Source organism: Chiloscyllium punctatum, chromosome 8 (genome assembly GCF_047496795.1).
Source record: "Chiloscyllium punctatum isolate Juve2018m chromosome 8, sChiPun1.3, whole genome shotgun sequence".
Classification (NCBI taxonomy): Eukaryota; Metazoa; Chordata; class Chondrichthyes; order Orectolobiformes; family Hemiscylliidae; genus Chiloscyllium; species Chiloscyllium punctatum.
The window spans coordinates 35,894,860-35,916,910 of record NC_092746.1 but is presented as its reverse complement, the minus strand read 5'-3'; the positions used below and the strand labels follow the sequence as shown (position 1 = coordinate 35,916,910).

General features: G+C 39.9%; 1 protein-coding gene across 1 annotated transcript in view; it reads right to left on the bottom strand.

Annotated features, from left to right (window-relative positions):
• crppa (CDP-L-ribitol pyrophosphorylase A) overlaps window positions 1-22,051 on the bottom strand; it is a 247,300-nt gene that overhangs the window by 124,262 nt on the left and 100,987 nt on the right. Inside the window, 2 exon segments of the mRNA XM_072575375.1 lie at window positions 6,723-6,854; window positions 11,076-11,171. Of these exon segments, the coding sequence (XP_072431476.1) occupies window positions 6,723-6,854; window positions 11,076-11,171 (228 nt within the window).

Below are 22,051 nucleotides of genomic sequence, written 5' to 3'. Positions count from 1 at the left end.
ACGGATAAATGGTTGTTTAACCAACAGTGAATAGAGAGTAGAGCTAAATAAATCTTTGGTTGGCCAGCTGTCACTGGTGATGGACCACAGGATTTAGTGCTAAGCCTCAACTACATACAATCTGTATGAAAAACTTGGATGAATGGACCAAATGTATGGTGACTAATTTTGCCAGTGACACCAAGATAAGCAAGAAAGTACTTTTTGAAAGAGAATACAACGTCTAAAAAGATATATAAACACATTAAATGAGTGAGAAACACTTTGCAGATAGATTATAAAGAGGGATACAGGCCTATAGAAGACAGAGGGTGCTGGTAGATGGAAAGTATTCAGCCTGGAGCTCGGTGACCAGTGTGCTCCACAGGGATTGATTCTGGGACCGTTGCTCTTTGTGATTTTTATAAGTGACTTGGAAGGGTGGGTTAGAAAGTTTGCCAATGACATGAAGATTGGTGGAGTCATGGATAATGTGAAAGGCTGTTGTAGATTGCTGATAAGTGGCAGATGGAGTTCAACCTGGAAAAATGTGGTGTGATTCATTTTGGATGGTCAAATTTGAATGCAGAATACAGGGTTAAAGGCAGGATTCTTTAAAGTGTGGAGCAATAGAGGGATCTTGGGGTCCATGTCCATAGATTCTTCAAAGCTGCCACCCAAGTTGATAGGGTTGTTAAGACAGCATATGGTGTGTTGGCTTTCACTAGCAGGGGATTGAGTTTAAAAGCTGCAAGGTTACTCTACAGCTCTATACAGCTCTGGTTAGACCACACTTGGAATATGGTGTTCAGTTCCGGTCGCCTCATTAGAGGAAAGATGTGGAAGCTTTAGAGAGGGTTCAGAGGAGATTTACCAGGATGCTGACCAGATTGGAGGACATATCTTATGAAGAAAGATTGAGGGAGCTAGGGCTTTTCTCATTGAAGCAAAGAACGATGAGAGGTGACTTGATAGGAGGTGTACAAGATGTTGAGATGCATAGATAGAGTGGATAGCCTGCAACTTTCTCCCATGGCGGAAATGTCTATCATGAAGGGGTTTAATTTTAAGGTGATTGGAGGAAGGTTTTTTTAGAGGTAGGTGCTTTGCACAGAGTGTGGTGGGTGTGTGGAATGCACTGACGGCAGTCGGAGTAGAGTCAAGATACATTAGGGACATTTAAGCGACCCTCTGATAGGCACATGCAAAATAACACAATGAAGTGTATGTAGGTTAGTCTGATCTTAGAGTAGGCTAAAAGGCTGACAAACATTGAAGGTCAATGGGCTTGTACTGTGCTGTTCAGTTCTGTGTTCTGTAGGTAACTATGAACTTGTGCATTTTGATAGAACAGAGGGGCAGGCACAGCAAGGGATAAGGAAGGCAAATGGAATGTTGTTTCTTGCAAGGAGAATGGAAATTAAAAGTCAGGACATCTTGCTGCAGGAATCTGTACTGTTCTGGCCTCCTTTGTTAGAAAAAAAATTATACAATTGCTTGAGACATAGTTCAGTGAAGACTCTCAGATTTTATTTCTAGAATGTAGTCTTATCCTATGAGGAAAGGTTGGATGGATGAGGTAGAGACACACTGGAGTTTAGAAAACTAAGAGATGATCTTCTGGAAATGTACAAGGTGTTGAGGAGACTGGTTAGGTTGATAACCAGATGATATTTTGTTGAGAGGCTACCAAAACTAAAAGAATATAGCTTAAGAGGAAGAAGCCTACTTTTAAGACAACAATCAAGAGATTGCTTTTCCCGCTCAGAGGATCGTTAGAATGTGAAATTCTCTTCTCCAGAAGGAGGTGAAAGCTAGGTCTTCAAATGATTTAAAGCTGAGCTTGTTGGATTTTTTTTTAATAGACGAGAGTCAAAGATAACTATGACCATAACTACACCGATCATGATCTTATTGAATGGTGAAGCAAGCTTGAAAAGTCATATCGCCTACTCCTGCTTCTAAATCCTACATTCACCTGTCAAAGAAAACAGTAGCAGAGCTGAACTTCTGAAAAGAAAGAATGCACAGACTTGTATGGAGAGGGTGGGGATGGTGACACTAGGAGAATTGATTCTTCAGAGAGCCAGCACTGTCGTGATTGATCGAATTACCTCCATCTGTGCTGCTACCATTTCATGGATCTACACACTTATACATTAGCTGATCCTAACCCTGAACAGTAGACCTGTACAGTTATATAGTCACCCTTATCCTGTATAGGTAGTCACTCTGTCATTAGTGATTGACCCTTACCCTGAATAAACAATGACTTCTCTCCCACAAAAATCTGTTACAACAAACCACAGCTGTCAGATTCTCATATTTGGATTAATTTAATGAAATAGAGGTATGACAAAGATAAATTAACTTAAGGCGGATACTAGTACTTGGAAATAAGCCATGCATATGTGGTTGAGACATTAAGACTTCCTACTGTTAGGAAAGGTATCAACAAACTGGTCTAACTTTTATAAACTTCAACTTGCTTTTGATCAAGACAGGTGCCTAGAATTTTGAACAGGAAGAAGAGACAAGAATACTCAGGCCCAAACAAGGTACAATCTTAGAGACTATACATGGAACAAAAAATATCAGCCCTTAAAAACTAGCTCAATCAGCACTAATATAGGAGTTGAAAAAAATCATTTATGGCTCTGAAGGCTGAGTAGCATGACAATTTATAACATACCCTCTTTTTATCAGTTGATCAACTTGCAAATACTGTTAATTTCTTTTTAACCAACTTCAACAATAAAGATATCAATTCTATCAAGTGTCATTTCTCTCTTCCCTTTCCAGCTTCAGATTTTCCTGTGGTTACTAACTTTGACCATTTTCTCTTAAGGTCTACATCAAGATGGGTCATGTCGCAACTTTGTGAAGTAATCTCATATTATACCAATGAGTTGTGCCACCAACTATCCAGTTAGTGTAGAGCTTGAAGAATTATTGAGAAATGTACAGACTTGCCCTTGCAATCAATGGAACTTCACAGCAGAAATATATCAACATGAAGAGCAATTAAACCTAATATGCTTGCAATGCACACAGTCACTTGGATATTCTCAATTATCCAGCAGATTGGTAATGGGAAAACGGTGCAAGTCATGATGACAGCACTTTTGTTCTTTCATCCAACTTTGATGTGTTTCTCTGACAGTTAGGCTAAACAGCACTGAAGGGATCCATCATCTGGAGGCTCCCAATGCAGCAGTCATCAACTCCTATCACATGGCCCAGCACAGATGTGAATCAGATAAAACTGCTCCTTGATGTAATGCACTGTCCATGAGCTCCAGAGGAGAATGCAAACTCATCTTCAGTATTCTCAAGTGGAGATGACGATATGAAAAATCAAAACTGAGCCTGTCTCTTTAAACAGATTTCCATTTTAGTTACTGAATTGCAGTATATCTGAAGTGTAGTATTCCCAAATTATAATAGCAGCCAATGGTATAAACATTTAGACTTAGATTTAACATGTGCTCTGCTCATTGGCACAGGCAAGTTATCCAGGTCTTAGCAGAGAGATCCACAGCTAGAATAGCAACTGAAAGCAATTTTTGGATAGCTCACTCAGGCCTATGCCGGGCAGAGACATCAATGGCAAAGATGTGGGCCAGCACATCAGCTGATGGATGAGATTTTCTACCATCACAATGACACTATAAGAAAGGACAACATTGAAGCGTGGGCATTAATCAGGTGGAGGAGGATGGGGATGGGTCACCTCCGCATCCAGGTCTACAACCAACACTGGTAACAACGAACACATGGATGAGTGTACATTTCAGCCAAATCAAGAAGGGCTTGTACTATGATTTTGTTGATTTAATAAACTAATGTATTTCAGTTTAAGCCAAAATCTTCTTGTATTACTTTCTTGTAATTTTGGGGTCCAAAATCATGATCACTGGGAAAGGAATGGAATTCATGATTGCAGCAGCCTTTGACCTTCCTGCAACAAACAAAGTGACTAAAGAGAACTGAAGTGGGCACTTGAGAGGTGGCGTATTAACAACGCTGCACAACAAAGAAGACTAACTGGGGTCTTTCAATTATTTGCTAGTTTCAACTGCCCACCGGCGATCAGGACTCATTTTATTTCAGTATGGAGTGGATAATTTAAATTGCTTGTCTGAGTGCATCATCATTTCAAGACTAACATTCATATCATATACTAATAACAAGTAGAAATCATAGCTTTAATCAAATAGAGACGACTACCCCATATCCTGTATTGATAACACAGAGGGCCATGACTTTCTTCTCAGAGGTGCAACTCAGGATGTGAAACTGATACTGCCATTGCAGTCCTGCCTGAGTCAGTCTGGAGGTTGGCCTAACAACAGGAAAGGCAGTAAAGTGGTGCTGGAATAAACAGATTAAAAGGCCCACTTCAGTTCTCAATTAAAAAACTCAGTCAGGCCTTCTAATGGTATCAGCAGCAAAGACTGAACTATATTCAGATGATTTAATTATATACTTAATTAAATACCCCATAATTCTACTCTTCCTACTCTTTCATTATCACTTTACGAAAATAACTCACAAGCTATTTTATATCGGCTGGAAGCTATTGAGTAGCTCATAAAATTCCGCAAGCAAATGGACTCTTCAAACTGGCTGTGTAAAGCGAGGCCAGCACATATAAAGTGAATAACAATTGGTGCAGGATGTTTGCAGCCAAGAGTTTACGAAACAAACTGACCTCAAAATTTCTAAAATCAGCAGACATCTCAGGTGAAAGCATAAATGCAATGAAAAAGATTAAACATTTTCACATTGTTATCACATAAGGATATCCATTCAAATTAACTCTGTCTCATTGTATGAGCATAGGAACTAGAGAAAAACATTCAGCCCCAGAGATATGTTATTAATATCATGGCAGATCTATGGCCTAAGCCCATATATCTGCCTTTGGCTCATATCCCTTTACCTTTGCTTAGCAAAACATTACCTCAGAATAAAAACAACAATTGATGCTAGTTGAAGTGCTTTTAACATCTCTCCTGCATGTCTAACCCTAATTATCAGACTTTGTCACCTCGTTGTGAAATAGTTTATCTACCTTGTGATTTCTTGTTACTATCTCAAAGATTTTGTATTAGATTAGCTTTTTAAAAATTCATTGTAAGACTTTTTATATTTACAGTCAGAAGTAGTAATCTGGCAAACAAATTGTTCAGTGGGTATTTATGTAGAAATATAGGGAAAGGAATAGGCCATTCAGCCTATTGAGTCTGCTACACTATTCAGTGAGATCATGGCTAATCATCCATCTCAGTGACACTTTCCTGCATCATCTTCAAAATGCATAATGTCATTAAGCTTCCAGAATTCAATCAATTTCTGTCTTGAACATGCTCAATGACTGAGCTTTCATATCTCCTGGGACATGAGAGTTCAGAGAATTCCACAGATTTCAATTCCACAGAATTCCAATGTTGTTATCCTGAGACGATGCCTCCTATTCAGTATGTCATACCCTGTAAAAACTTTGCAAGTTTCAATGAAGTCACTCCTCATTTTTCAAAACTCTCAGGAATATAGACCCAATTTCCTTAATCTCTCCTCATAACAAAATCTCACCATGTCAGGGATTACCGGATGGACATCCATTGTACACTTCAATGTCCAGATTGTGTGTTCTTAGATAAGGAGACCAAAACCGTACACCCATGGAAGGTGTGGAATATCTTCCAAATCACAGCACTCTCATGATACACCTTAAATGAACATATACAACCCCTGCTACAGCATTTCCTGATGAACTGTTAAGAGGACAAAACCATTTTTTAAAAACACCAGATGCCTTCAGCTCATGGTTTATGCTTGATGTAGCTAGTGTAAAATCCAAAGGTTCGTCGGGTCCATCAACCTCCCTGAAAACTGAAAGACTTATGGAAGATGGCCTTTCAGCATACCTCAGAACATTGTCAATTACACCCCATTCTCTCCCCAGGACCTTACATAAAAATGGTCAAAGATAGGAACAGGGCTGGAACTTTTAGAACACTGCTCAGAGCCAATTATTAATGTCAATCCCACCTCCATTTGGTCCCAGTTAGGACCACAAAATTCCAGCCCAGCACACACAACCAGGAAAAGAAAATAGAAAGTTGATAACTGTAGTGAACAGCTTACCTTGCCAGAGATCCGGGTTCAATTCCCGCCTCAGGCGACTAACTGTGTGGAGTTTGCACGTTCTCCCTGTGTCTGCGTGGGTTTCCTCCGGGTGCTCCGGTTTCCTCCCACAGTCCAAAGATGTGCAGGTCAGGTAAATTGGCCATGCTAAATTGCCCGTAGTGTTAGGTAAGGGGTAAATGTAGGGGTATGGGTGGGTTGCGCTTCGGCGGGGCGGTGTGGACTTGTTGGGCCGAAGGGCCTGTTTCCACACTGTAAGTAATCTAATCTAATCTAATCTAATAACTGATACTAAAAAGGAGGATTTAAAGCTGAGATTTATTCACTCTCAAGTTGTCACTGATAATGATCAAAGGTAATAATGGGTCAGCAAAATATCACGCAGTATATTAATGTAAAGTCAACACAATTCAATAATAAAATGTTCCCAATACTTTCTTCCATGTAATATGCTAAGGCCATAGGCTGCACAAATTTACAGCCCATGAAAAGAAATCAAGAAACAATGCTACCATATTGATTGTGTCTAATTTGATAGGTTACTGTCTTCTTTATAACACAATACTAAAATAGAAAGAAAAGATCCCTACCTGGGTATAATTCAACAGCAGTCTAAAAATTAAGATATTTTTTCTATTTGCTTCCTTTGCCAGTTCTTTGATGCTGATAAAATCTTCCATTTGAACACAGGGAGATGAAGTTTCCAAATTGTTCAGGTGAACCTATAATAAAAATAATCCAAAATTATATATGTAAATGCTTTTGTCATAAGTCAAAGAAAACAGGAATAAAGGCCAAAACTACTTATTTATTACTAGTTGCAAGACAAATTCCCAGCTCGGCGAACAGAACCACAACAATTACTACTGGAGATAAACTCAGAACATGTTGATCACCTCTAATACTGAAACTAATGGCCCAGGCTTTGCAACTATATTGACAATGAAATCTGTCAGTGTTCACCATCAATAAGCCTCTAAAATTGTCAACATATGCACAGTTAAGTGCAAAATGTCAGACTTATAGGAGCGCAGAAACAGCAGTAGGCTGTTCCTGAATGGCCTACCATTCAGCTCTGTTCCTCTATTGAATGAGATAATGGCTGATCTGTGGCCAAACTCCTAACATAGGTCTTTACTCAATGTCCCTTTATACATTTTTTAAAAAAACTTTCTTGACCTCTGATTTAAAACTAAAAATTAATTTAGAATTCACGGTCATTTGTGGGGTAGTACTAAACATCTACCAACCATTGTATGTACAACACTTCCTCACATCCCTCCTAAACCATCTAGCCTTAGTTCTCAGACTCGGTACCCTAGTGCCAGAATCCTCAATCAGGGAAAACAGTTCATCTTTATCTACCCTGTCTACATCTGACACAACATACTAGAGCATCAACATAAGAAAACAAAGAACTGCTGAAAATCTAAAATAAAGAGAGAAATCAGCAGATCTGCTGATAGAAAGCAGAGTTAAAGTTTTGAGTCCAATGACCCTTTTTCAGTGCTGATAGGAACTAGGAACAAAATAGTATTTACGCTGAAGCAGAGGTGGAAATATGAGCAGATAGATGGAGACAGATATTAGAGCATGACCATATTTCCCAGAGTGCCAGTACATAGATTTTGCTTCCAAGGTGCTAGATACTGAGTTCCTGAAACGATGGAGCCACACTGGGATTTCATTGACAGATATTTTCCCAGAAAAATACTTTGGTGAGAAAAGCCTGGAATATAGAGGAATATATCCTGTGAAGCTACCTGCTTGACCCCAGCCTCAGCCAGGGTAGACTGGATGGTCGAACGTGAATGAAAATGCAGCTAACAATTGTATTTTTCCAAAATAAAATGTCTCCATCTGCCCGATTCTGGCATTTATAGTATTTGGGAGGTGAAAATTCATCTACTTACCTATTCATTCCATCACATTCTTCACTGTCATTGCTCTATCGCATGCCTTTTACCTCTATTCCAGTTCCATGGAATGCAAATTGCTCTTTACTTTCTCACTGATGAAGCATACTTAGTCCTTTTATAGGTGCTTAGCTCTATTTTTTATTTGATTAACTTTCACTCACATTGATGCATCAAACTCTGAAACTGGAAGCATCTTTTGTGCTCCCAGGTTTAAACAAAACAGGCAGATTTCAGAAAGTTACAAGTAAATTCACTCTGGAAATATTTGCTAAACAAATAATTATGTTGAAATTTATGTAATAATTGTCTGTTAACACCTTTGCTGCAATCCAACAGTTTCCAGACTATTTATTTTACCATTTCAATCATTCTAATGACTGAGCAGTATTATTGACCTGACATCCTTCATGCCCTATGCCTCTGTGTCAACATTTAACACAGTTATTGAAGTTCAGGAACTCTGCTGCTGGCTCCACTGAATTGGTAGCAGCAGCTACTCAGAGATTTGAACATAAAGAGATTTGGGACTGTGTGTATAGGCACTAGTGCATATTTAACAGTGAAGTGATAATACAGAATGCATTTCACTCCTACTGAATGACAATAGATAGGTTAAACATCCAAAGGTGCCTTGAAGAATCTATTCCAATTTTCTGCTTATTGAGAAGAATTTATGTTATTGTCCTTAGAGGTTCCATGATGATTGTAAAGAAGAAGGCATCTAGAGGTCATGCTTCAGTCAAACAATAATAGTCAGTTATTAAACTAACAAAAGTTGAAACAAGCTTTTATGGGAAGTATGCCTACATGTTGAAACAACTTCTAAAAGATTGGTTTAGCATCATAAAGGAAGAGAAATTCTAAAATAAAATGTAACAAAGTTAACTGCAGAAAAGAATTATGGATAGGAAATCAGACACAATGAAGTAACCATTCTGCTGGTAACGAGACTAAGAATTTTGGTTTAGAAAAACTCTAATAAGAAAATTAAAGCTAATAAAAGGCAATCTTCCAAAAGGGGATAACACACATCATATTAGTATATATAATTTATACATATAGATATCCATGTATAGATACAGAGGGTTGATAGCACAATATAAACTGACTCTGGAGGAATTCTGCTGTGTGCCATCTGGAAAATAACTATTTTTCTGTTTGTAAGCCAGTTTATTATACCATGAGCCACCATTTCCTTAGCCAGCTGTTAATATGGTACACAATGTAAATTCTCACCATCAACATTCTATGTTACTGGAGCAAATTTAAACTTCATGTTACCGATCACTTAATCCATTTTTTTTATTATCAGCAATGTATTTTACAGTTTATGGGTGTTTTTTTTATATGGTGGATTGCTGGTTAAATTTTACAAAAGCATGACTCTGTGCATCAAATGGCTTCTGTAAGTTTGAGAATTTAAGTACATAAATAGGAATGCTAGCAAACAAGCGTGGGTGATGCTCTTAGATACAGATTTTCATGAATCCAGTTCAATGGCTCAGTCAACATGCTCAGTACCTGTAATGCCTTAATGAAATTTTTCACTTTCTTGTAGTAAGAACATATTTGTAGTACTCTTTCCATTCAATCACGTTATTAATTTGGAACTTTATGAATATTATTAGAACTTGATTTCATTCCTCTTTCAGTGCAGAGGTATCAAATAAACACCCTCTGAATAGCTTTCAGTAAAGATTAAAATTTCATGCATTCAAACATAACAGAAAACCAGGCCCTTTCCCCAGTCTAAATCCCAGCTACAAGCTATAAACATTCACATGCAACAAAGTGAAAATAATAATTTATTACTCTTCAAGCCTCTATAAACATAATATCTGAATTCACAAGTAGTTATTTTAGTCACAGTGTAATATAACATCATGAAGGTCCTGATGATATCGTACTAGTGTAAAGGCATTACCAACTGTCCCTCAAGTTGAAAATGACATCCACTTACTGTTCTGAGAAAGGGTCACTCAACCCGAAACACTAACTCTGATTTCTCTCCACAGATGCTGCCAGACCTGCTAAGCTTTTCCAGCAACTTCTGTATTTGTTTCTGATTTACAGCATCTGCAGTTCTCTCACTTTTTATCCACTCACTGTTGCTGGTTTCTGCCATGAATCTGCATGTGACTGTACAGGCAGGTCTTTGGGTACATGGAAAGGACACCCAGTTAGCAGAAGCCACAGTGCCCACCTTTCCTGTCTCATATTAAGTTGTTTCGGCTCCAAGCAAAATGCAGTTGATGGACAAGATATCACCATTTTGAATGATTTGTAGCAAGTTCCTCCCAGTCATTAATGTTAATGCTGCCCGGTTCAAGGAGAGTTTCAGAGTATCCTTGCATTATATTATTTGCCCTTCTCTACAACACTGACCACTGGGAGAATAGTGAACAGGAGCTTGCAGTGGAGATGCTTTTCAGCTATCTAGATGCGGTGCACATTGTGGTTAGGTTTGCAGGAGTAGCGCCTGAACACTTGGAGTGGTGACTTCAAGGACACTTGTGTTAGTTTACTGGGCCCCCTTTGAAACCTCAGTATGTGGTATAACAATTTCTGGTTAAATTTCTTTAACACACTTGTGTGTTGCTGATTTTGTGTGTGTCGTTGATTTTGTGTGTGTCATGAGTGATTTCATTGAATGGATTATGTGGTCCACATTTAGAACTGGAGAATTTACATCACTTGCTAAAGCTAGGAGACATCAAATTTAGTGAAATTCAATTGCTTCCAATGAAATGAGAGGATGCCTCAAATAATGTGCTTCTCAAAAGTGGTATATCACATGGGCTGCAGAAACATTTGGCAATACAATGCACACGCTCAAGAAGGCTTCAGTTAAGTCCATTGATCCAAATTTCTTGTGCAAAATGTTAGAGACATGCAATTTTTAACATCCCTGGCCTATTACTGTGTTCTTTTAAACTTCTTGAGCAGTGAATACTATGGATTAGAGGTAAATAATTCAGGCAAGTTTCAACAGGGAAAACAATATGTGATCTTTTACATACATACCACAGTCAGAACTACAGGATACAGGGCTGAAAGTTTTGTATTTTCAATCAACTCCAGCAGTTTCACAATTTCCTGAGATAATTCAAAATTGTTGACCTGATCAAGACAAGAAACAATTCAGTGAAGTGAAGGCAAACATGTCAACAGAAATATGCAAAACAGGAGGCAAATAAGGTATTCAGGGGATGCACACCAACTCACATCGTAGGACAGAGCTCGAACACTAACTTCCACAGCATGTGTGGCCTTCACAGTGATCTAATTGGAGGCTTTATGAGGACAGTGCAGGTAACACCCCATAGTGCAGCCTGCCTCAGTGACTTGATATAAATCTACTACGTAGCACAAAATAGTTGCACAATTAGATTTCTTCCCCATTATGTTCCGCATAACAAGCATGAGAAAAACGGACTATACTTTGCTGAAATTGTATTCTCGGTTAACTAAAATCAGCAGGGCTGAGTATGTCATCTATATTAATTTTTCAGGATCGATGTCTAACTATTTTCTTTTATTAAAACATTACAGAGCACAAAACTAGTAACAGTCAACATTAGATGAGATCAGCAATGGGACAACATTTGCGCAATAATCCTGAGTGTCTGAAAACTTATGCTCACAAACCTCTTTGGATTGTGAGTTGGACTCACAGTATCTGCAAGTGTGCCACACTGTAAGATACATATATTAACAGATTAGGCACTATTCTCAGACTGAAAAAACAAATGTGTGCACTGTGACTGCTTCAAGTTCAGCTTCAATATTTACCTTGAGGTGGATTGGGATCCTATTTTGGGATAGGGAGTTTACTAGTTTTAATTAGATGAGGTCAGGGCCTGAAAATAACTCTTCTCCGTCAGCTTTGGCTTAGGGCTTCACATGACAAAATTATCCAGAAACTTGTATTAACTTTGGAATTGTAAGATTGGGAACATGGGACATGGTAGAGGGTTAATTGAACCAACACTGTGACAACAATTACTGCGTATCTGAATTAAGGTGCTAGGTCATGATGATGCCAGGTCACATTAGTGGGATGGGATAAGATACTCATGAAGTTCAGTGTTAGCAGGGGGAGATATAAAGTTTATACCAAATAAATGTTACCAGTTTGTATTCAGCACTTGTATATATACATAGTTTATATCAAATAAATATTGCCCGTTTGTGTTCAGCCTTTGTATGTCTCTTGTTTCTGGAAGCTGCGAATTGTATTCCTATATATGGCAAGAACCTAGCTAATTAACTGAAATATTTGAAGCACTGCTTCAGGGACATCAATATCCTGCTCGATAATGATCATGGAGCTGAATCTGTGCTCCTGGCTAATACAAAGCCAGCCCAGATTTTAAGATGTGGACAACATTCAAACTAAGGCTAGCAATGTTTTTTTTTTAGAAACCAAAAATACTAAATTTCTGACAGACAAGTTCAGAAGACCTTTCAGAAAGCAAAGAAGCAAAAAAAAATTTCCACCGGTCAACAAATTAGTAACCAAAAAATAAATCATTCAAACAATTGAAAACAGAGGTTAGGATCTTTCTTAAAATACAGAGGACATGTTAATGTATAAAATGCCAAGCCAGGAACAGTAATCAATACCAATGCAAAAATAATTGAGAAGACTTAGAAGGCCATAACAATGGAGTACAGGTACAGAACTAAGTGGTTAGCTTTTTCAGATTTCCATGATAAGCATAATAAGCCGAATATCCTCCTTTGGCGCTGTAACATTTTATAATAGGAGTCGCTATTTCAAAACATACTGGATTCAATCTATCTGATGTGGAATCATTTCTAAAGCCACTTGCTAGCTGTAACAATCCCACTCTGCTTCAATATGAGCTGATCAGAGAAACTAATCATTTTTGTCACCGTTAAAGTCAGCAGTGAGAATTATGAGTAGATAGACATCTAATCCTATTCACAAATATTTCAGACAATGGCCGCAGACTTTCTAGAGAGCTGAATATTCCCAACTGGATTGCAATCCCAATATTATCACAAATAGTGAGGGATGATGGTTGCGTCAATGAAAACTGGTTATTTTGAGGATGCAGGGAGGCCATCAGAAGCCTGTGTGAATCAATCCAGGCGCTGTAGTCAGTAATACAGTCCGAATGTGGGTAGGTCCTGATAGCTGTGCAAGTGAGGATACATTTGCATTACCTTAACCAGAAAAGCGTCAGGAAATATTCTGGCTTTGTGTGGGGCAAGGAGAGTGAGAGCGAGAGAGCTCCATGTTTCTTGAACATCCTTGGGGACAAATCCGCCAACACTGGGGCATCAGTCCAGACAAGCAAGCTTAAATAGTCCTCCTCTAAGAAAGGAGTTCTGTCAGGAGATGTGAGTGCAGCTCTTTTACAGCACTGTTGCCACTGCTGATTTCACCTCTTTTGTTGGCACAGCTGGTGCCAGGCCCACTCCAGTCCCCACCGTGAAAACAGTATCTGTAGGCAGTGCAGGTTAGTTGGAGGAGTCTCAATGTCAGGATAGTCCCCTAAATCCCAGTACTCACTTCCACAATGAAAATTCAAACACTACATTTCATTTCTGAGTGTTATGTGCTGATGTTTCCCTATAGACATTGGTAAGAAGACAATGTGAGGTCCCAATGATCATTTTCTATACAACACAGGGAAGTGTTTTTGCATTTATTCTTATCTCTAAGCAAGTAGAGTCATAGCATTATACAGAAGAGAAACAGGCCCTTCAGCCCACCATGTCTATGCTGATCATAATTTTGTATACCTCAGTCAGATCCCCCCTCATCTTTCTCTGCTCCAAGGAAAACAAATCCAGTCTCTCCTCACAACTGAGACTTTTCATCCCAGGCAGCATCCTGGTGATCTCTTCTGCACCCTCTCCAGTTCAATCATGTCTTCCAATAATGTGTGGCCAGACCTGCTCACAGAATTCGATTTGTGGCCCAACAACTCTTTATAGGTTGTCACAAGACTCCCTTGCTCCTATATTCTATGCCCAGCTAATGAAGGCAAGCATCCCATATGCCTTCTTCCCCATTCTGTCTGCTTGTTTGGACACCCTCAGGGATCTATGGACTTGTTCATCAAGATCTCATTGTTCCTCAGTTCTCCCTAGGAACCTACCATTCATTGTGTACATCCTTCCCTCCTTAGACCTCCCTAAAAGGCATCATCTCATACTTATAAGAATTAAATTTCACCTACAATTTCTCTGCCCATTTATCAGTTGGTCAATATCAGACTGTATCCTGAGACCATCCTCTACATTATCATCACCACCACCAATTTTCAGATCACTTGCAAACTCATTAATAAAACCTTCTACATTCACATTCAAATTGTTAAGGTACATAACAAACAGCAAGAATACCAGCACTGATCCTTGTGGTACAATTTGTCAAGGTGATGGTGTCAAAATGGGTCAGTGAGGAAGATTTTACAGGTATGCTTGTTGTGTGGGACCATGCAGACGCTATGACAATGGATGAAGAGACACTGCACAACAATCGCCAGACAGGAATGTTCCCTCCCAGTCAGGGAACACTTCAGAGGTCAAGGACATTCAACTTCCTCCAAGGCAGCCTTTGAGATATACAATGCCACAGAGTCAACGAGCAGCAACTGATAGCAAAATTCTGTATTGATGAAGACGGCCTCAATCTTGATCTAGAGTTCATGCCGTCTATGTCATGTGACCACACCATACTCTTCTGCATTTGTAAAATCTTTCTTACTGTCCTGTTTTGACACCATAACCTTGATAAATGGTTATGATCTCTCTCCCTTCATTAGTTTATACAGTTTGGATACTTATTGCTTAGGTTAGAACCTTGGTGTGGGACTCTTACACTTATCAGGTTATCCCAGTCACATAAAAAAACTGAAAGAACTGCGGATGCTGTAAATCAGGAGCAAGGGCAGGGGTTACTAGGGAGGCGGGGGGGGGCGGCGCTCAGTGAGGCCAGTGACCCTTGCTCTGGGTTTTCTTCACAGATGTTGCCGGATCTTCTGGGCTTTTCCAACAGCATTTGGTTGAGTTCTATGTTTATTCCCGTCATTTGGTTTGTCTCCAGAACCACCCTTACTTTTAATTTTTTGTAATTTTCTCTCTGCCTCTTTTAATTGGATTATAGGTCATCCCTTTGGTCTTTATTCAGCTATTGATTTTTTACCTACACCATGTAACAACTTTGGTCACCTGCAGAGACTTATTATTCGACGCTCCACTCACACCTTCTGTATGATTTTCTGCCTATAAATTCTGTATTCATTGTGCTTCTCTCTCGCTTTACCGGAGGAAAGGGCTATGCTCCGAAAGCTTGTGATTTCAAATAAACCTTTGGACTATAGCCTGGTGTTGTGTGATTTCTGACTTTGTTTACCCCAGTCCAACACTGGCACCTCCACACCATGTCTAGCTCTGTAACATTGCATACGTTTTTAAGAATCCCAGGTCAGGCTGAAACTCTTTTTTTTTATGGCTTTACTAACTCTGGGCACAATTGTTTTCAATATTTTCCTGGTTCACCTCACAACTTTCATAAATCTTACACCACTTACATTGACCCCGCACTAGGCAGTTCTTATTTATCATCTGTGTCTTTATTGGCCTATATTCGCTCTCACTCCTACACCCACATTTAAAATTCTCATCCTTAAGCCTATATTCCTTTTTGACTTAATCTCTTCCTATCTTGGTAGTTTTCTCCGATCCTAAGCCACTGATATAACTGCACAAAGGCATCATCGAGTCACCCTGTATTTATGTGTGCACAGTATGCTAGTTATGGCCAGCCAATTTGGCGTCAGTTAGGAGATTCTGAATCCCCTCTTTATATTGGGCAGCCAGGGTTCCTTAATTAGTCCAGGTTAACAACCCCAATCAATGATCTCATAATCAATGAGTTCCATCTGGTTCCAATCACTACACCCACATTACTACTTCTTGTCTGCATCTTACACTATCCTCCTCACACCTTTCTGACCTCCCATCTCTCTCAGTCCCATCTTTTATAACCATTGTTATAATCAATACAAAGGCCTCACACTCCAGATATTCTTCTTTAAAAACCTCTACCTCTTCACTTTCTTCTATTCCTTCAAAGCTCACCTAAAAAGCTACTTATTTGCCACCATTCCTAACCTCTAGCTCTGGCTTACCATTTGTTTTCCTTATGCTTCTGCAAAGGACCTTGGGATATTTTAAATTAAAAACAAATTGCTGGTGTCACTGTACATAAAGTAAAAAAATGTCATGCCTATATTACAAGACAGTAAAATATCGATTGCAAACCACAAGTTTGAAATCACACTAGTGTAATTATAACAAATGACTTAATGATAGCAAAATACTCCTTTTTCACAATTTAATAATTGCCTACTTCTTTAAATGATTTAGCAACTTCATTAAAACAGTTGAACTAAAAACTTCAGACAAATGCATTCATGATTTTTACTATGAACATTATACATTGAAATTTCAAAGAGGCAGTAATTTATCAGTGGTATTTGAATTGCAAACCGTGTTAGCACTTTACAGCACATTTCTACATGTGTTATTGTTTAGAATGTACTAGTTAATAATATGTGGCAGAGCTCTGGGGGGCAGTCCAGACTTTGTAAAACAATTGTGATAGTTAATTGTTAATTTAGACTGGCCCTCAGATGAATGGTCAACTCCTTCCTACAGGAAGATGACCTAAACCAGCAATCCTTGGAGGACAGTTAAAGATCAAATCATGTCACTGCTGAAGTTTCTCAAGATTGGCAGCTGCTTGACTCTTTGCTGGGTCAAGACAGCCAGTAGGGATTGACTGGTCTTTTATGTATACCTTTGTCAAAACTGAAAACTGTTCAGCTTTGATTTGTTAGTGTGATATACAAACAATAATATCTGAATTGCTGAGGAACATACTTCAAAGATTTTACAAGCTCTATTTATATGTGTCACACCTGCATGTACTTTCCACCTGCACACTTAACTTCCTGTTGTCAAGGTAAGTCACACTTCTTAATTAACACATTCCTACTATAAATTTCTGAAGAGAGTACAAAAGGAAGGAAGGATGTTATTAGGCATGTTTATGACAATATAATGACATCAGGAACTTGCTCTTAATTGAGAATATCGGAGCTGAAAATGTGTTGCTGGAAAAGCGCAGCAGGTCAGGCAGCATCCAAGGAGCAGGAGAATCGACATTTCGGGCATGAGCCCCTATTCAGGATTTTAACCTACTGCGAATCCTCTCTGATCTCCAGCGTCTGCAGTCCTCACTTTCTCCTAGAAGATTTTAATCCTCTTACAAGGGTGCCTTCCTTGAAGAAGCTCTCTTCCTCCATCTGATCTCCAGCATCTGCAGTCCTCACTTTCTCTTAATTGAGAATATCCCAATGAGCTTCATAAATATCCAGCATGGAAACAGACCCTTCAGTCCAACTTGTCCAAGTCATCCAAGTTTTCCAAATTAAATTAGCCCCATTTGCCTGTGTTTGGTCCATATCTATTGAAACCTTTCCTTTTCATGGACTTGTCCAAATATCCCTTAAATGTTGCAACTGTGCCTGCATCTACCACTGCCTCTGACAGTTCATTTTTCACATACAAACCACCCTGTGTGTGAAAGCATTGCTCCTCAAGTCCATTTTAAATTTCTCTCCTCTCACCTTAAAAATATGCCCTCTAGTTTTGAACTCCCCCACCCTTGGGAAAATACTCATCTTATCTCTGCCCCTCATGATTTTGTAAACCTCTCAGGTCACCACTCAATCTCCTATGCTCCCATGAAAATGTCCCAGCCTATCCAGCCCAATTTTATAACTCAAACCCTCCAGTCTCAGCAACAACCTTGTAAATCTTTTTTGCACTCTCTCCATTTTAATAATATCGTTCCTTTACTAGAGCGACCAGTAGTGTACACAGTACTCCAAAAGAGACCTCAGCAACATCCTGCACAACCACAATAAGACATCCCAACTCCTGGATTCAATGGGCTGAGCAATGAATGTAAATGTACCACCCTGTCTGTGACACAACTTTCAAAGAACTCAGTACTTGAACCCTAGGTCTCTTTGTTCAACAACACTCCCCAGGGCCCTACCATTGGCTGCAGAGGTCTTGCCCTGGTTTGCCTCACGAAATGCCACATCTTATATTTACCATTTACCCAAATTAATCTCCATCTGCCACTCCTCAGCCCACTGGCCTAATTGATCAAGATCCCACTGTACTCTTCGATAACTTTTTTTGCTGTCCACTGCACCAATTTTGGTGTCATCCACGAATTTACTAACCGTGTTTCCTAGAACTTTGCTAATTTTGAGACAACCTAGCCAGAAGCCCCTCAGACAACTGATTGATACTTCATATCAAACCCTTCTTCACAATGCCAAACTGCATAGGCTGAACAATTAATCGTATCAAATGTTCCTGGTAGGAATCTGTCTCATAGTATATAATTAGTATAAACAGAGACTGTCTTGAAGCTAAGACTTACAGAGTCACTGAATGGCTGTGGTGCAGGAGGAGGCCACTCACACCATCATGTCTATTCTAGCTCTCTAAATGAGCATGACTTTGTGCCATTCTCCTGCTTTCTCCCTGTTACCTTGAATGGAAACCCTCACTCAATAGCCTCTTAAATGCCTTGATTGAACCCACTTCTACCACACATCCATGCAGTGCATTTCAGACTCTAATTACTCAATGCATGAAATTCTTTTTCTATCTCCCAACATCGCATTTGTTACTTTTGCAAATTTCTTTAATTCTGTGCCCTCTTGTTCTTGATCTTTTTATGAATGGAGACCTTTTACTTGGATTGAATCTATGACAATGATCTTCAGTTTTTGGAGTTAAGGTATGGTGGTCAGCATCTCAGATGGCATTCTACCTGCCAGTGTCTGGCATGGGTAATCTCACACAATCACATGCTTCTCAGCTCATTTTGTAAGTAGATCACATGTGGCGATTGAACTGGAAGTTCTCACTACTGTATGGATGTTCTGAGGTTGAAGGTTTTGGCAAGACATTTGATGGTTAGTTGGACCCTATTTCACTCACTGCACATCAGGAACTTCCCAGGAGCCTATCGTGCTACACGCACCACGACCAACCCTGCATAAAAGCTCAGAAATGCCTGCCAGCAAGTCTAAGATGGCTCCCAGATTTGCTAATGCTGCTGGACTAAGTCATCAAGAGAAGGTCCATCTTGTTACCAGGGAATGACACCACGAGAGTCACTTGTCAGACACATCCAACCTGATCTGCACATCGCCAGGGATGGTAAGCAATGCCCACGGTAAGGAATGATTTTCTTCTCTCCACAAGGTTAACTGGTGCCATTTCTCTCTGCTACTACATACTCACAAAAGCATCACTCTGTCTCACTCTGCCAAGGCAGAGGCATCACACAAACGATCATGGCCAAAAAGATTCAGCACCACCTGCTCGATATGCTCACAATGACTCACACCTCATACTTTCAACTTACCAAGCCCTCCTGTCTAATGTACTTTCTACTCACCTACTGGGGACAGTTCACCACGTTGCATAAGTGGTGAACGCTCGTAAACTGCTCCTGCACCCATTCCCCTCGCATTCAATCCTTCTCTGCAGCTCATTGCAGGAGAAGCTGGTATATCCCTTTGCTGAAAGGGCCAAGCCAGGCAGGACAGAAGTGCTGGATATCAGATCCTCGCCACCACTGTGGAAATGGTCATAGAGATGGTCAGGGAAAACCGGGACAATACCTGTGGTGATGGGAAGACACACAAGGGCTGGCAAACCAGAAAGAAACAGTGTGGCCTGCTCTTCTCAGATGAGCAGAGAGATAAACACTTTGCTCTGCATAAGATACTCTCGACCTTCACCAAGTAATTCTTTAGATTCTTTTCTGTAGACATTTCTGGCACTCAGCAGAAGGTCCAGTGCAAGAACTATATTTTGCAACCTCTAGTACACTGAACATCAGTGAGGATGTTCAGGCATTTCAAAGGTCAACTGAAAGCTCATTGTATTCTGCAGCATTGACAGGGTTGTAAGGGTTGTAAGGGTGTAGGGTGCATAAGGAACAGTCTCAGGATATCGGTCAACTCAGTCTTTTTCACTACAGTGTGGGCTTCCTGATGGGACACATATGTCTGTTCACTTTGGTGCCACAATCCAGGCGATGGAGATAGTGTCAGTGCTCATTGTAAAAACATTTCTTTAGCACTAATCTAGGTTGAGAAACATACTTTAGGTCTCACTAAGAGGAGAATATCAGAGCCATGCGTAGAAGGGAAAAAAAATCAATTTTTTTTTGCATAGATAAATCAAATCCATGAGGAATGTGGCAAAAAGCAAGTAGAGGACTGAGAGCAAACTGCACAAATGTAATGTTAATAAGCACAGAAACAATTTCTACAAAATTTCTTCATCCTGGAAACATGTTTTGTTGACCTCCCTGACTCAGTTAACCATTGCCCATCTTCTTTTCTTTGATGACATCCTGGCCCATCTCAGGGCCAACACCACACCCTTCCCCTTCCCAGAAGTTTCTTCTCTCTTCTGCACTCTTCCTCAGTTAATGCATCCACCTTTCAGTCCCTGAGGTTGTGGAGAATGCACCACAAGGATGATGCAGGGCACCTGGTCAGTGGGTTTACTGCATCATACCACTCAACTGCTCCATTAACTTATCTTCAAGAAGCCTGCTATCTGTTCTACAATGGTCCTGACCAAAGTGTGGGAGCTACTTTATCAATAATAAATTCCAATAGTGCAATTAATTTTTGCATCAATGTGATGAGCTTTAGAATTTGCTTTTGCTACAATGACTTGCAGGCTTTGCTTGTAACGCACAACATCCCCACCTCCATTCTTCCACTTCCCTATGGATCCCAATGACCATTCACCCTTTCCCATTTTTTTTGAGGCTCTTTATGTTACTATTAATGTCCCCGTTTAAACCCAGAGCCCATGACGATTTAGATTCTGATGCATTTGTTGGTCTTTTATCCTCCCCATATTGAAACCAGAGTGAATATGGGTGTGCCTTGAATCGACTTCAAGACCTTCCAGTCCCCTCTTCTACCAGGTCCCACTCTGCCATCTTCAATCTTCACATCATCAATAGCCTCCATGACTGAGACCAATCCCTCAGCTAGTGAGTACAATCAGGCCAATTTCAGATTAAAGCTGTAACAGACTTGAGGACACCATGAACTTACCCTAAAATACCCCCTGGATGTGTGTAATCCACCATCCCGGATGACCACGGCCCAACCCTTGGACTGAATTGCAAAGCAGCCCTAACTGAGCGATCAACAAGGCCTGGACTGATTTTGCTCAACTTCTAAGACTGACCTGGTCTCATCCTCTGATTGAATTGTGCCAATTCCCAGGTCTGTGTTGCACCAACTACCTCACCAATCACCAGGACTAAAAATGGCCCAACCCCGAGATTGACTGTGAGGAAACACCCTGATTGCCTGAAGTCCACCCTCAGCTCATTTGACATAACTCATCTTTCCCTTTCACATATCCCTCAGCTCTTCATGCACATTAAAGGTGTTTGCCTTGTAAATTGTTGGCACATGCACCACCTTTCACATTTAATCTGCAGGAATCAAGGAGGGAATGGGAGAGAAAACAGGGAACTACAGACCTTGCTGGCCTTACATCAGTAGTAGAGAAAATGATAGAATCTATTATAAAAGTTGAAATAATTGGACATTTGGACAATAATGTGATTGGATATAGCATGGATTTGAAAATGGAAACTCTTGTTTGACAAAATTCTTGGAGATCTTTGAAGACGTTCCTCACAAAATTGTTAAAGAAGAGCTAATGGTCATAGGAGAAAGTGAGGACTGCAGATGCTGGAGATCAGAGCTGAAAAATGTGTTGCTGGAAAAGTGCAGCAGGTCAGGCAGCATCCAAGGAGCAGAAGAATCGACATTTCGGGCATAAGCCCTTCTTCAGGAATGAGGAAGGTGTGCCAAGCAGGC